The sequence below is a fragment of the Sus scrofa genome, chromosome 5 (assembly GCF_000003025.6).
Source record: "Sus scrofa isolate TJ Tabasco breed Duroc chromosome 5, Sscrofa11.1, whole genome shotgun sequence".
Taxonomy (NCBI): domain Eukaryota; kingdom Metazoa; phylum Chordata; class Mammalia; order Artiodactyla; family Suidae; genus Sus; species Sus scrofa.
Genome location: NC_010447.5, coordinates 61756693 through 61769812, shown reverse-complemented (window position 1 = coordinate 61769812; position 13120 = coordinate 61756693). Strand labels below are relative to the sequence as shown.

At 44.4% G+C, this 13120-nt stretch overlaps 1 protein-coding gene across 1 annotated transcript; it reads left to right on the top strand.

Moving 5' to 3' along the window:
- Window positions 2386-11686, top strand: GABARAPL1 (GABA(A) receptor-associated protein like 1). The gene is given in 4 exon segments (NM_001190287.1): window positions 2386-2586; window positions 7621-7699; window positions 8779-8897; window positions 10322-11686. Coding segments are annotated over 4 exon segments (354 nt in total). The 5' UTR covers window positions 2386-2496; the 3' UTR covers window positions 10388-11686.

Genomic DNA, 13120 nt, shown 5'->3' with positions numbered 1-13120 from the left:
TTTTTCTTTTTCTTTTTTTTTTTTTTTTTTTTTGTCTTTTTGCTATTTCTTGGGCCGCTCCCACCGGCATATGGAGGTTCCCAGGCTAGGGGTCCAATCAGAGCTGCAGCCACCAGCCTATGCCAGAGCCACAGCAACGTGGGATCCGAGCCACGTCTGCAACCTACGCCACAGCTCAAGGCAACGCTGGATCGTTAACCCACTAAGCAAGGGCAGGGACCGAACCCGCAACCTCATGGTTCCTAGTTGGATTCGTTAACCGCTGCGCCAGGACGGGAACTCCTGTTATGTTTTCTAAGAAGCCATCAGTTTGTCTTCCAAAGTGGGTGTACCATTTTCCATTCTCATCAGCAATGAAGGTATGTCCCTGAAATGTGAACTTTTCAATATAGTATTTTGTCCTTGGTTAAAAAGGGAATTTGGAAACATTTTTATCAGATTGAATGTTTTAATTTATAAAATTAACTTCTGTATAATATTTTAAGAGTTCTGCTACAAGGAAAGAAAACAAGCTTTGGGGGCTGACAGATTGGGCAGTGTTAAGATAAAGTGTTAGCATTTAGAAAAGCCTTAAGGCAGAAAGATCAACTTAAATTTCATTTCCAAATTATTGTCCATATATAAATTGACAGTGGTTAAATAAAAGTAAAAATCAGCTTTAAACTACCTATGATTGTTTTCAGTAGATTTGAGAGGAAAAAATATTCTTAAAAAATATTGATCTCCATGGTAATTATTTCTCTCAATTTGTTTTAAAGTACTCTTTTGAGACATTTAGCTATATTTGGGTCAAAGCTCAAATGATCTAAAACGTTCAATTTGAAAATAAGGATTAAATATTATAAATGTATTATGTGATAAAAGAATTCCTGGATTTTCATACAAAATAAGGTTTGAAAAATGCCGTGCTGCAGGGAAAAATAATTAGCATCAAAAAGTAAGGCCATGCCATTTTTCTTCCTTGTTTTAATAATGCAACCTAGTTTCTTTTACTTTGTGGGTTTGTTTTTAATTTTCATTATTAGTTTTTTTGGCCACACCCATGTCATGTGGAAGTTCCCCTGGCCAGGGATTGAACCTGTGCCACAGCAGTGACAATACTTGATCCTTAACTGCTAGGCCACCAGGGAACTCCCGTGGGTTTGTTTTTTTAAATCAGATACTGAGGCCTTGATTAGAGAAGACAGGTGAATAGGCCTGCTGTTGTCTAATATGCTTTTTTAGAACTTCCTAGACTTGTTTAGGGCAAAGCAGCTCTTCACTCTTCATCTCTTCCTCATTCTTTTTTACCCTTTACAATATCTGTTGCTCCTCCACTACAGATCCCTGGAATCACCGTCCTTACTAGAGGTTGGAAAGGCCTTTGTCTTTTGATTCTTTGCTGAGAAAGAGGGGGCTGGTCTTCCACCCGCCTTCAAGGAGCACTTTGTATTCACCTTAGGAGAGGAATACTCTCCTCCGGTGCACTTCTGCATTAGGAGGAAAAAAATGCTTGAGGATTGCTGGGTTAAACACTGGAATCGCTTTATATTTTATTTTCCCAAAAGACAGATCCAACTTCTGGCTTAATAGGAGAAAGCAAATCATTTCTATCTCTAAACTTGCTTAAAGCCCTTAGCAGTCGTGACTGACATCACTTCTCTGGACCTTGATGACACCTCGTGCCCTTCACCTTATAGAAATCCTCTTCAAATCCCTGAGTCACGCTCTGTTTATGTTGCTGCTCTAGGAACAAATTGCTGCAGGGACCCAAACAGGATGACGCCAGCGTGGTGAAGGAGGGGTCACCGTTCAGGGAGCCAGCCCAGCACCCAAGGTCAGGGGAGAGGGCCATCCAAAGGACGAAGGGCAAAATGCAAGCACCGGGCACTTGAGCGTTGGCCCGAGGTATCTCAGGACCTCTGTCTCTGCCTTTCCCAGACTTCAGATCCCAACAAGCTGAAAAAAACTGGATGTCGCCATCTGCATTTGTTTTGAGGGCCCAACCAAGAAACGGCCAAAGAGAGGGAAGAAGACATTTTTAGAACACTTTTTTGGTTTTAAAAACACACTTAACGTCACAGTTCCAATAAAATAAGAGGTGAAGATTGCTCTGTTTGCAAGCAACTCGATTTCGAGAACGTTAAGAGTGAAGGAGAAAACACTGAAACGGACCTAGCTCCTGCCCACCCCCAACCGCGGTCGCCAGAACCCTGGGGGCGGGCTGGGGGCGGGGCTTCGTGACGTCACAAGATACCCGCGCCGCCGTGTTGTTTTTGTGTTCCCAGCTGCCGGGAAAAGCCGCCGGGAATTCTTTACCTGGCCGTCCCCTACCTCTAGACGACCCGAAGCCCCTTCGGAAAGCTGTGCGGGGAGGCGTAGCGACCGGGGCTGGCCTTTCGGAAGCGGGTCTGAGGCACATTGCGGTTTGGCCGAGGGAATCAAGACGGGAGAGACGCGTTTGTCCGCGAGGGAGGCAGGCCCCGTCCGGGGATCTTAGAAACCCTGCGGTCCATCATGAAGTTCCAGTATAAGGAGGACCATCCCTTTGAGTATCGGAAAAAGGAAGGAGAAAAGATCCGGAAGAAATATCCGGACCGGGTCCCCGTGAGTGTGCTGGGGAGGGGGAGGGGGAGAGAGGCGGGGGGGGGGATGAGCCGGGGGCGGGGAAGTCGTGATGGCTATCCGAAGGCACAGAAGAAGGGTGATCCCTAAAATTACCTAACCTGAACGCCCTTCACTACGAGGAGAGCCAGTGGAATGAACATTGAGACTGCGGCCCGTTTAAAACCCATTTCCCCAGGGTCAGAACCCATCCTTGGAGCTGACCGCAGTTTTAGATTGGAACGTACGTTTGAGTGACTCAGCAGTATTCAGAGGATGTGTGGGTTGGGATGTCCTCAAAAAGGGACCCTTTTGTGCGAGAATGATGAGGTGGAGATCATCCGTTTGCTGCCTTTAAGACAGCATGGAAATTAAGGGAACACAGAGAGGATTTGCTGTCATCAGTTTCGGCCTTAGGTAGTTATCCGTTAATCAGGTGGACTTTGATCCTCATAGCATTGGGTTTGGGAAGGAAATGTTCCGAAGCCAGTGGATATTTTATTTTATTCTGTGAGGATTAGAAAAGGTGGGGGGGGGGGGCGTCGCAAGACAGGCCTGGCCCAGAAAACAAGGTCACGTTCTCTGCGCAGCAGCAGCCAGATTGCCTCATCATTCTTGGCTACGGGGTGTGTGGGGGCAGCCATCCTTCCTCCGGTATTTATTCTGAACACATTGTACCTGGTCACAGTAAGGAAGGGCTGAGACCTTTTTTTTCTTGGATTTTGGACGCTGGTTTATGTAATAGGAACTAGTGCAGGCAGTGAGGAGGAACAGAAGAAATATTAAGGTGTCGTTCTGCATCCGGGCGTTTTTCCCATCACCCCCTTCCACTGCCTCCTGCCTGGTTTTTCTCTAATGTGGGCTGCGCAGCCCAGTTGGAAGGCAGAAATCTTTAAAGTGGGGTAGAGGAAACTACCACCGTTGAGTTTTGGAGATGAGAAACCAGAGACTAGAGAAACTAGAAACTAGAGAGTGTGCTCTTTATCTGCGGGCAGGGAAATTAGGATAAATACTACGTATAATTTACACGTAAAGGAATTGCGATTTTCTGATTGTGAATGGTACTCCCGTCCTTTCCAATCCTCATTTAACTTTCATGTTCTTACAGCACCCACCAGCGACCTGGGCTTTATAAAGCTCTTGCAGTCCTTTTCCTATAAAGTAGAGGAGACGTTAGGGCCATTCCATTCCCCAGGAATTACATACAAAAGGGTTTTCAGCTAAAAAAAAAGAGCCAGCCTTATTACCCAGTAAAGGATCCTTCACAGGTTACTTTCCTGGTCTCTGAACCTTGAATGACTGCTTTGAAAATTTTCCCCCAAGAAAGGTGATACCCATGCTTGTCTTGAAAATGACAACTAACTTTTATTGCTAGCTTACCAGGTACCTGGGAGTATTCTCAGAGCTCTGTCTAATATTCATTCACTTAGTCCTCCCAGCATTATAACCCCATTCTGCAGGTGAAGGACCGAACCCAGAGAAATGAAGTCACCCCCTAAAAGGTCTCACAGGGCTGGTATGTGGCAGAGCTGGGAACCCCCACCCTGGCTGTTGGGCCTCCCATGCCATCTATTTTCTCAGTGTCTAATGCAGTTCTATTAAGCAGAATTATTTTAAATTCAAATACCTCACACTGTTAGGTATTGGAAATAGCAGAGTAAACTGTAGTTGCCCTTAAGAGTTCACAGATGGTGGTATGATGGTAGAAAAGCGTCCCAGTCAGCAGAACGGCTACCGTTTATTCAGAACTCTCTCAGTATAAAGCTCTGTTCCAGTGGTTCTGTGGAAGTCACAGACTCAGAATCATAGCTATTCCTAAATCAAGTTAAATTTTCCATATACTTCCTCAAAACAGCCGTTTCCATTTTAGTCATTTCCATGCATTCACCCAGAATATTTCAGCTAATCCCCCCAATTTTATTTTTTTCCGCTCATTGTCTGGTGTTAAGTGTTTTACCTCCGTGATAAAATGTAAGGTAACATGGCCATCGCGTAGATCTCATGATTCCTCCAGTTAGGTTTTAACCAGCCATCATCCTTCCAGCCCGTTCCTTAGATGTTCAGCCTCTGGCCCTCTTTCTAGTTGTGACACAAAAGGAGCTCTGCTCTGAGTTCTGGGATTTGGTGCTGGTTCTGAGCTGAAGCCTGAATCTGGCTGGCTGTGCCGAAGGATCCTGTTTACAGACAAGTGGGTTAGAGTAAATAATTTCTAAAGCCCTTTTCCGCCTGACCAGAGTGTTGTTAAAGCAGTCACGTACCCTGACTGCTCACGTGACTTGGGTTTAGCCTCTGCACATCTCTAGAGCTGCCATCCAGAAAAATCGGCATGCTTGTGCCTTGAGACAGAGGGTGTCATGGGATTTTGAAATTATCTTTATAGCGACAATGAAGTGAAAACCGGCAGTAAAGCAGGAAAATACTTGGGAGAGATGGTGTGCTTTTTTGAAAATTCATGCACAGTCCAGCCCTGTGGAGTATTAGCCACATCTCACAGATAGGAAAACAAGAGACCCAAACAGGCAAAGCATCTAGCCCAGGGCCCCTCGTTAGGGAGGAGCAGAGCTGGCATTCCTGGGAAATGTGGATATTTTATGGTAAATGAAAGCCTTAATGGTTCCCCCTCCCCTCCTGTTCCCTAAGATCCCACTGTCTCCTCCCATTGTCACAGTTGCACTTGGTTTTGTTGCTGTCTTTCTTGGCTCCCTTCTTGTGGTTTCCATCTCTGGTTGATTGGGGCTGGAGCTGCCAGGTCTCTGATTCCTGCCTGACACAAGGCTGTGCGCCCTCCCCCTTCGATTTTATTTACCTGCTTCCTCCTGTCCATCCTCCTCGTTGGACCTTCACTGGTGTCATGCCAATTCATGCTTTTCCTACTTTTTCTTTGAATTTCTCATTCACGTATTACTACTACAATTTTTATTTATTTATTTATTTATTTTTATTTTTTCTTCCAGTTTTACTAAGATACAGTTGACATATGGCAACTGTATAAGTTTAAAGTGTACAGCAAATGATTTGACTTACATACATCATGGAATGAGTATCACAGTAAGTTTAGTGAACATCCGTCCTCTCATATAGTTGCAAAATGAAAGATAAAAAAATTTTGATGAGAATTCTTAGGATTTACTCCAGCAATTTTCATAAAAGTGTTAATTATACATCAGTGTTAATTTGGCATACTGTGTATTATATCCCTAGTACTTATTTATCTAGTAACTGGAAGTTTATATACCCTTTGACCACCTTTATCACCTCACCCCATCTCCCCCCACTTCGCCTCTGGTAACCACAAATCTGATTTCCTTTGCTGTGGCTTTCTTTGTATATTTGTTTGTTTTTAAGGCGTAATTGACCTATAACACTGTTAAATCCTGTCACACAACGTAGTGGTATTTTTTCTATTCATTTCAAAGTGATCACCATCATAAATCTAGTTATGATATGTCACCATGTTACTTAGTTATCACCTATATTTCTCACACTATACATTTTGTACTTGTGACTCATTTAGTTTGGTACTGGATTTATTTTTGTTTTTAAGTGTGATTATCTCCTGGTCTTCCTAGTACAGGATTCTTTTTCTCTGCAAAAATGGATAGGTTTTTCACTATATTAATCTGTCCTCTTAAATTTAAAACCTTCGGATTTCTCCAGGTCAGCCCTTGTGTTTAAATCTTTGTAATGTACAAAGCTTTTTCACATAAAATTTAATGGATTATTCAAGTTCATTGTATCATGATTGTGTAAAAGATGTGTTTGAAGATTGTCATCTTCCTTTTACTTATTGAAATTCTGTAGCTCAGAGAGGTTAAGTGACCTGTTGAAGGTCACACAGCTACCAGAGATACTTGTCCAGTGCTTATTTCTGTTTCCTTAAATTTTCTGTACTTTCCATATCTTCTGTTTAGAATGAGTATATTTCCTAAATGAAAAATATAATCTATTACTTGTAATAGATTCAGATTAAATTATATATTATACATTTATATAATATAGAAATACTAAATATATTTTTATAATTTTAAAATTTAAATACATTCTTTAAATTAATATTTACAATTATAAGTTTGCATTTTATAAATCTAATGTATAAAAAGTTTAAATTTTACTTTTTTCCTTTTCTTTAAAGAAATATATTTATAAAACTTGATATATTATAGAAATATTTAATGTAGATATTGGAAGTCTCTTAAAATCCTAATTGATAATTAATATTGATGAGTGGGTTATTATACTGACATCATATCAAAGAATATAAGAACTGTTTTGATACTTTTTTGACTTAGTAGTCTTAAACATATTTTTTGCAGTCATTCCCAAAAACTTTGACACAGTATAAAACTTAAACCATATTACCTATACCTTTAGTAAATAACATTTATAAGAAGAAATAAAACTCATAGGTATTCAGGACTACCTGAAAAAATCCAGACAATCTTCTTGTTGCTCTAATTAAATTTCAGAATGTATATATCCTATAGTATACCTTACAGGTAACTTGTAATTAAAATCAGGGTTCTCTTTACTTTCCATAACATGCCTTCCACATCCTCCTGTTATCACAGCAGTGAAACTGTAACTTTATCAAGAAAGTCCACTTCCACATATATTTTGTAAGAGGTAAGGGAGAATAAGAAATGGGAACGTTTAGGAGTTCCCGTCATGGCGTGGTGGTTAATGAATCCGACTAGGAACCATGAGGTTGTGGGTTCAATCCCTGGCCTTGCTCAGGGGGTTAAGGATCCGGCGTTGCCATGAGCTGTGGTGTAGGTTGCAGATGCAGCTCAGATCTGATGTCGCTGCGGCTCTGGTGTAGGCTGGCAGCTGTAGCTCCGCTTGGACCCCTAGCCTGGGAATCTCCATATGCTACTGGTGCGGCCCTAAAAAGACAAAAGACCAAAAAAAAAAAGAAATGGGAACATTTTATGGGGCCCAGACAAATCCACTTCAGGCAAGGCAGCTGGGGGATGTAGAAGGGCAGGTACTAGGTTGGATTCTGCAGTTTTCATCCCCACTCTCTGCCTCTCTTCCCAGGTGATCGTGGAGAAGGCTCCTAAGGCCAGGGTACCTGATCTGGACAAGAGGAAGTACCTCGTGCCCTCTGACCTCACTGGTAACGCTCCTTCCTGCCCCTCCTCTACCTCCATGGCAAAGCATCCCCAGACCGTCCCTTGCGCTTGAGATCCTGGAATTGAGAGGAAGTAGAATTGAAGAAAATAAGTGGGGTTCTCCCAAGAGTTAGGTGGTCCAGAAGTGGTGACTAGTGACATGAAAGTTCTTTCCCATCATCAGTTTCCATAAGCATTTTCCTTAGGCATTCACAGTAACTTGTTTGATTTAGATGCAGCCAACTGCAAAAGAAAAGAGCAGATGTCCATTATTCAGACCGCTGGAAATTCACCTTTGTTATGGTGATACAATTTACTCCAAAAGGAAAACCAGACTGGTTTTGTGGGAGGATCACATTTTAGAGCTTTACAGCTGAATGCCTTGTCCCCTCAAGCTACAGTTTTTTTTAATACATTTTATAGATCTTGTTTGGCTTTGAGAAAGGATATTTTCATTCTTCACTTTGATTCTTAATGGAATAACCACTGCATCCAGGAAACACTTGGAAAGATTTTGTAGATGTGTTCGCTCCAGAGTAACTAGATTTGAATATCAGCCTTCTAGAAATATTTTGCTGTGCTCAGTGAAAAGTGAAGCTTTGAACTGCAGTCATTGCCCCAGTGTTGGGATGGGTGCTGGTGCCAGGATTCCTGGAGTCCCGGAGACCTTTTCCCATCACAGTTGTCTTAGGGTAGGAGTAGGTATGAAAGTTTCCAATCAGCTTGAGACAATGATGGGAATGTTTTGGTCTGGATACACTTCAAAGGTATCTTCACAGGTGTCCTTAGGCTTTAAGTTGGGTGCACTAACGTTTGGTCTGAAATTGAGTAAAGTGGGAAAGGATTGATGAGTGTTAAACTCCTCAGTGGCATGTCAAGGAATAGGCAGTCTTCTCTGAGTATCAGTTTTTTATTTCTAAAGTTGGAGGACAGTATTTGGCTCTGCTCAGGTGATAATGAGTGTGGTACTTTTTGAAACAGTTGCAGTAGAGGTGTTGTGTTTGTTTTTTTCATGGCTCTTACCCTTCTAACCCCTCATTTTCTCCCACCGTGCCTTCCTCTTTGAAAACTTTCCCTCATCCAGTTGGCCAGTTCTACTTCTTAATCCGGAAGAGGATCCACCTGAGACCTGAGGACGCCTTATTCTTCTTTGTCAACAACACCATCCCTCCCACTAGCGCGACCATGGGCCAGCTGTATGAGGTAATGGTCGTGGTCACAATGCAGTGCAGTCTGGCACCTCCAGCCCGTGTCCCCGTGTGTGTTGATAACACACCTGGGAAGTGGGGCAAGAGGTGTTGTTTATCAGGATCCTCTTACATCTGGCAGCAGAAGGCTCCGTGAGATCAGATGCCAATTGTCCTTTAGGATTGAGTGGCCCCCTGGATTCATTCCCTTTGAATTCTCTTCTCAGGCTTGCCTTGCAGTAGTTTTCAGCTTTTTTTTTTTTTTTAAAGGGAAAAAAAGAAACATATGGAACATATGGAAGTTCCCAGGCTAGGGGTTGAATCAGAGCTGCAGCTGCCAGCCAGCAGCACAGCCACAGCAATGCCAGATCTGAGCCTCGTCTGCGACCTACACCACAGCTCGTGGCAACACCAGATCCTTAACCCACTGATGGAGTCCAGGGATCAAACCCACAACCTCATGGTTCCTAGTGGGATTCGTTTCCATTGCACCACAATGGGAACTCCATGCAGTAGTGTTTTAACATTGGGTCATTTTCATTGAAAGATCCAGAAGTGGTTCCTGAAGCCAAAGATTCCCAGTGATATGAAATGTAAAATGAAATGGATGCATTTGTCTTAACAGATAAACTCAGATGGAAAGGATGACTGAAGTTACTTGTTTTATTTTATTTTTTTATTTTTATTTTTTGTCTCTTTGGGGCCGCACGCACAGCAAATAGAAGTTCTTGGGTGAGGGAGGGGTCCAGTTGGAGCTGTAGCTGCTGGCCTAATGCCACAGCCACAGTAACTCCAGATCCAAGCTCCGTCTGTGACCTACACTGAGGCTCACAGCAATGCTGGATCCTTAACCCACTGAACGAGGCCAGGGATTGAACCTGCTTCCTCGCAGTTACCAGTTGGGTTCGTTTCTGAGATACAGCAGGAGCTCCGTGAAGTGATTTTATTTGCTTTCATTGGTAACTGTCAGAACCTAAGGAGAAAACTATAGTCAAAGATTCTATCATGCTGTATCAGCTACGATTGTAACCGTTTTATTATTCCTTAAAGGAGTTCACAGATACTGCCTTCTTATTGTGCCCCACTAGTGAATTGCATAAACTTTTCTAAGAACCTCTCATTTTTGTGCCACAGCATCCATTCCCTGTTAGTATGTATTCCAGTATATATGTTAACACTGGAGCTAGGTTCCTCTTGCCAGAAAGAGCTTGCCAAGGGTCCGTTTGTATCCCCGATGTGTGCCTATGATGTTCTCCGTGACAGTTTTTGTGAACTCAGATTTCAAAGTTGAATCGCAGCCGCTTCTGCTGATTCTTGCATCTTCTCTTGAACGGGGGCTGTTGAAACCTCCCTTTCCTCCTGCACTGGGTCATATGAGGCTCTGGGTCCGAGAGCTGATGTGCCTGTGTTCTCTAAAGTGTCCTCTTCCCACTTCCCTAGGACAACCACGAGGAAGACTACTTTCTGTACGTGGCCTACAGCGACGAGAGTGTCTACGGGGAGTGAGTGGTGGAAGCCGGCAGATGGGAGCTCCTGGACTCGGGGCAGGGGGAGGGGCGTGGGGCGAGAGAGGGAGGGCTCCCCCGTGGAGGACGACAGAGGAAAAAACATCTGGAAACACGACCTTGCACACACCATCACCACATTTCCACACACTCAACTGATATTTTTTTGCTGCCTTCTCGGCCCAGGGAGAAAGCACGTCAGGACAGAGCTGGCAGATTGGCTTTGGTAGAAAAATGAGGATGCCCTCTAATCTCACAACACTACCACGTATTAACTTTCGTGTGATTTCCATAGAAGAGGCAGGAGGTGGGCAGGCTGGGGCCAGGGATCGTGGACCACCGGTAACTTCCTGCTCTTCTTCTCTTGGGGCAGAGATTCTGTTTTTTGACATTTGCACAAGACAGGTAGGGAAAGGGGAGGGAATGTTTGAGGACTGCTGGTAGTGGACCATTGCTGGGGACCAAAAGAGACCTATTGTGATGAAAGCCTTGTGACCCCCGACCTCTCCTATCTCCACCCCTCCTCCCGAATCCCACCTGTCATCTCTCAAGCATCATGGTACCCACCCCAGTGGCGACAGTGGACCCCAGACCCAGACACTTAGATGGAGCTCTCCTACGGCTGGAAAATGATAGGGGCCGGGCGTGAAGGATATTAGGATTATGAAGACAGTCTCGATAGCATTAAACTGGAATTGACCCAGCACTGAGCATCCCTGTCTAACCTGCTTTGCTCTTTGGTGCCTCTTTTCGCACCCCACCTTGGACTTGAATGCGCCTCAGCCATTTCCAGTTATAGGCTAAAACCACTCATCTGGCATTTCCCAAGCTCCGCTCCATGAACAGGGACAGAGATGAGTTACGGATAGAAGGGTCCGATAGGAGGTAAGACGGATTGTCTGCACCTCCCACTCAGCCAGAATCCTTGCTCCCACACGCACAGGAACACTCAGGGAGGGCCCGCTGCTTCCCTCCTTGGGTTTTCATTTACCGCAGCTGCTAGTTAGGAAACGTTGAGAGGGTAGCTTTTCGTAGTTCATGAGGATTCTCCTCATTCTGATTATTTTCATTTCGGGGTTACAAGATGGGGCAGCGGGGGGCGGGAGGGGGGAAGCAGGAATTGCACTCAGATATGACATTTCCGTTCATCTCAGACATAACATTTCAGTTCATCTCCGCCAATGAAAACAGCCCTTCCTGTGGGGGAAATCTGTCAGTTCTGTCAGCTGCAGGTTCTTGTATAATGAAGTTTATGCTGTCAGGCCAAGGAAATAAAATAATTGCAAACTTAAAAAACCTACCTTGAGTTCAGAAATGTTGCCTTTATTTTTAGCAGGTATTAGAATAGAGAGTGGACACGAGGCAGAAAATTTGGGGTGGGAGTGGCTGTTAGAAGGACACCCACGTGTGGTCAGACATGTGTACTCCACCCTTTACTGCCCAGGAGTCACCATCCAAAGGTAAACGGAGGTGGGGCAGCGTGCCTGGTGTGTTGGTGGAACATGCAGGGTGATTTTCTTCTGAGCAGATAGATGAATGCCTTGTCACTGCTTTCCATGTGTCTCATAGCCGAAGGTGGTAGACTGCCTCGATCAGGATACGGGGGGGGTGGAGGAGGAGGTGCTAACTAAAATGCAGGTGCCTAGGCCTGGTCCCTGGTTTAGCTGACTCAGAATCTCTGCGTAGGCAGCTGTATTTTTAGCCAGCTCTTCGTGATCCTGCTGCCCACTGAAGTTGGAGGTGTTGCTCAGTTACCTGGGTTCTGCTGTCAGTCCCAACCAGACCTTTCCTCTCCATGACACCTGGGTCCAGGCGAGGCCACCATTTCCCAGAGCAGCAAAAGGCACCTCAGTAAGACTCCTGTGGTCAGAACAAGTTTGGTGTCTTCTTTGGACCACAGGAGAGTCTTAATTTCAGTCAGGAACCAACATGTGGGTGGGTTGTGGAGGGTGCAAGTGAAGAGACAAAAACAGATGAGTAGTTTCCTTTCTTAGAGATGGAGAAATATCCATCTCTAATCCTCATTATCTTCTTGCAGATACATACCACCAGGTGGGGTCTACCTTTGCAGATTCTCATGAGAGATATCTGAGTCAGCAGGAAAGAAGCAGGTGGTTATCAAAGACCAATGGCAGGATTCCACCCACCACCAAACCCCAATGCTCAGTGTTGTGATTGAGAGTGAGATCAGAGTGGAGGGGGAGGGTGGAAGCCCAAGCCCAGCCAGGGCCACGGGCAAGAATCACAGAAAGCGCTAAGGGTTGTTGATGTTGACCTCAAGGCACCGCGGAAGGATACCTGTCATTACTGACAAGCATTGGGGTGTTTCTGCTAAAGCCAAATGGAAGCTAATATTTGAATTAAGATATGAACTATGTTTTGAAACTTGCCCACGCTATCTAGGAATGGGATTGGATACATGTTTAAAAGAAAACAAACACATGGCAGAGCCCAGCCCTCTGTACACACCGGAAGCAGTATTGCGGGATACCACAGGCCATTGCCAAACCAAAGAAGTCCCTCGAAAGCAGAAGCTCAATCTCCCCGCAGGATGCCTTTGGTTACATGCAGTCCTGCTCATTTCTCAGTTTTTCTGGTGGAAAAAATTTATCCTTGGATGGGGCATGACGTAAGCATAGTAGGCGCTCCCTCTTGGACGATAGGCCATAAAATTTAAACAACTAAGTTGAGAAGCAAAGGCAGGCTGGGTGTTTCCATGCTCTGGATTGGAGAT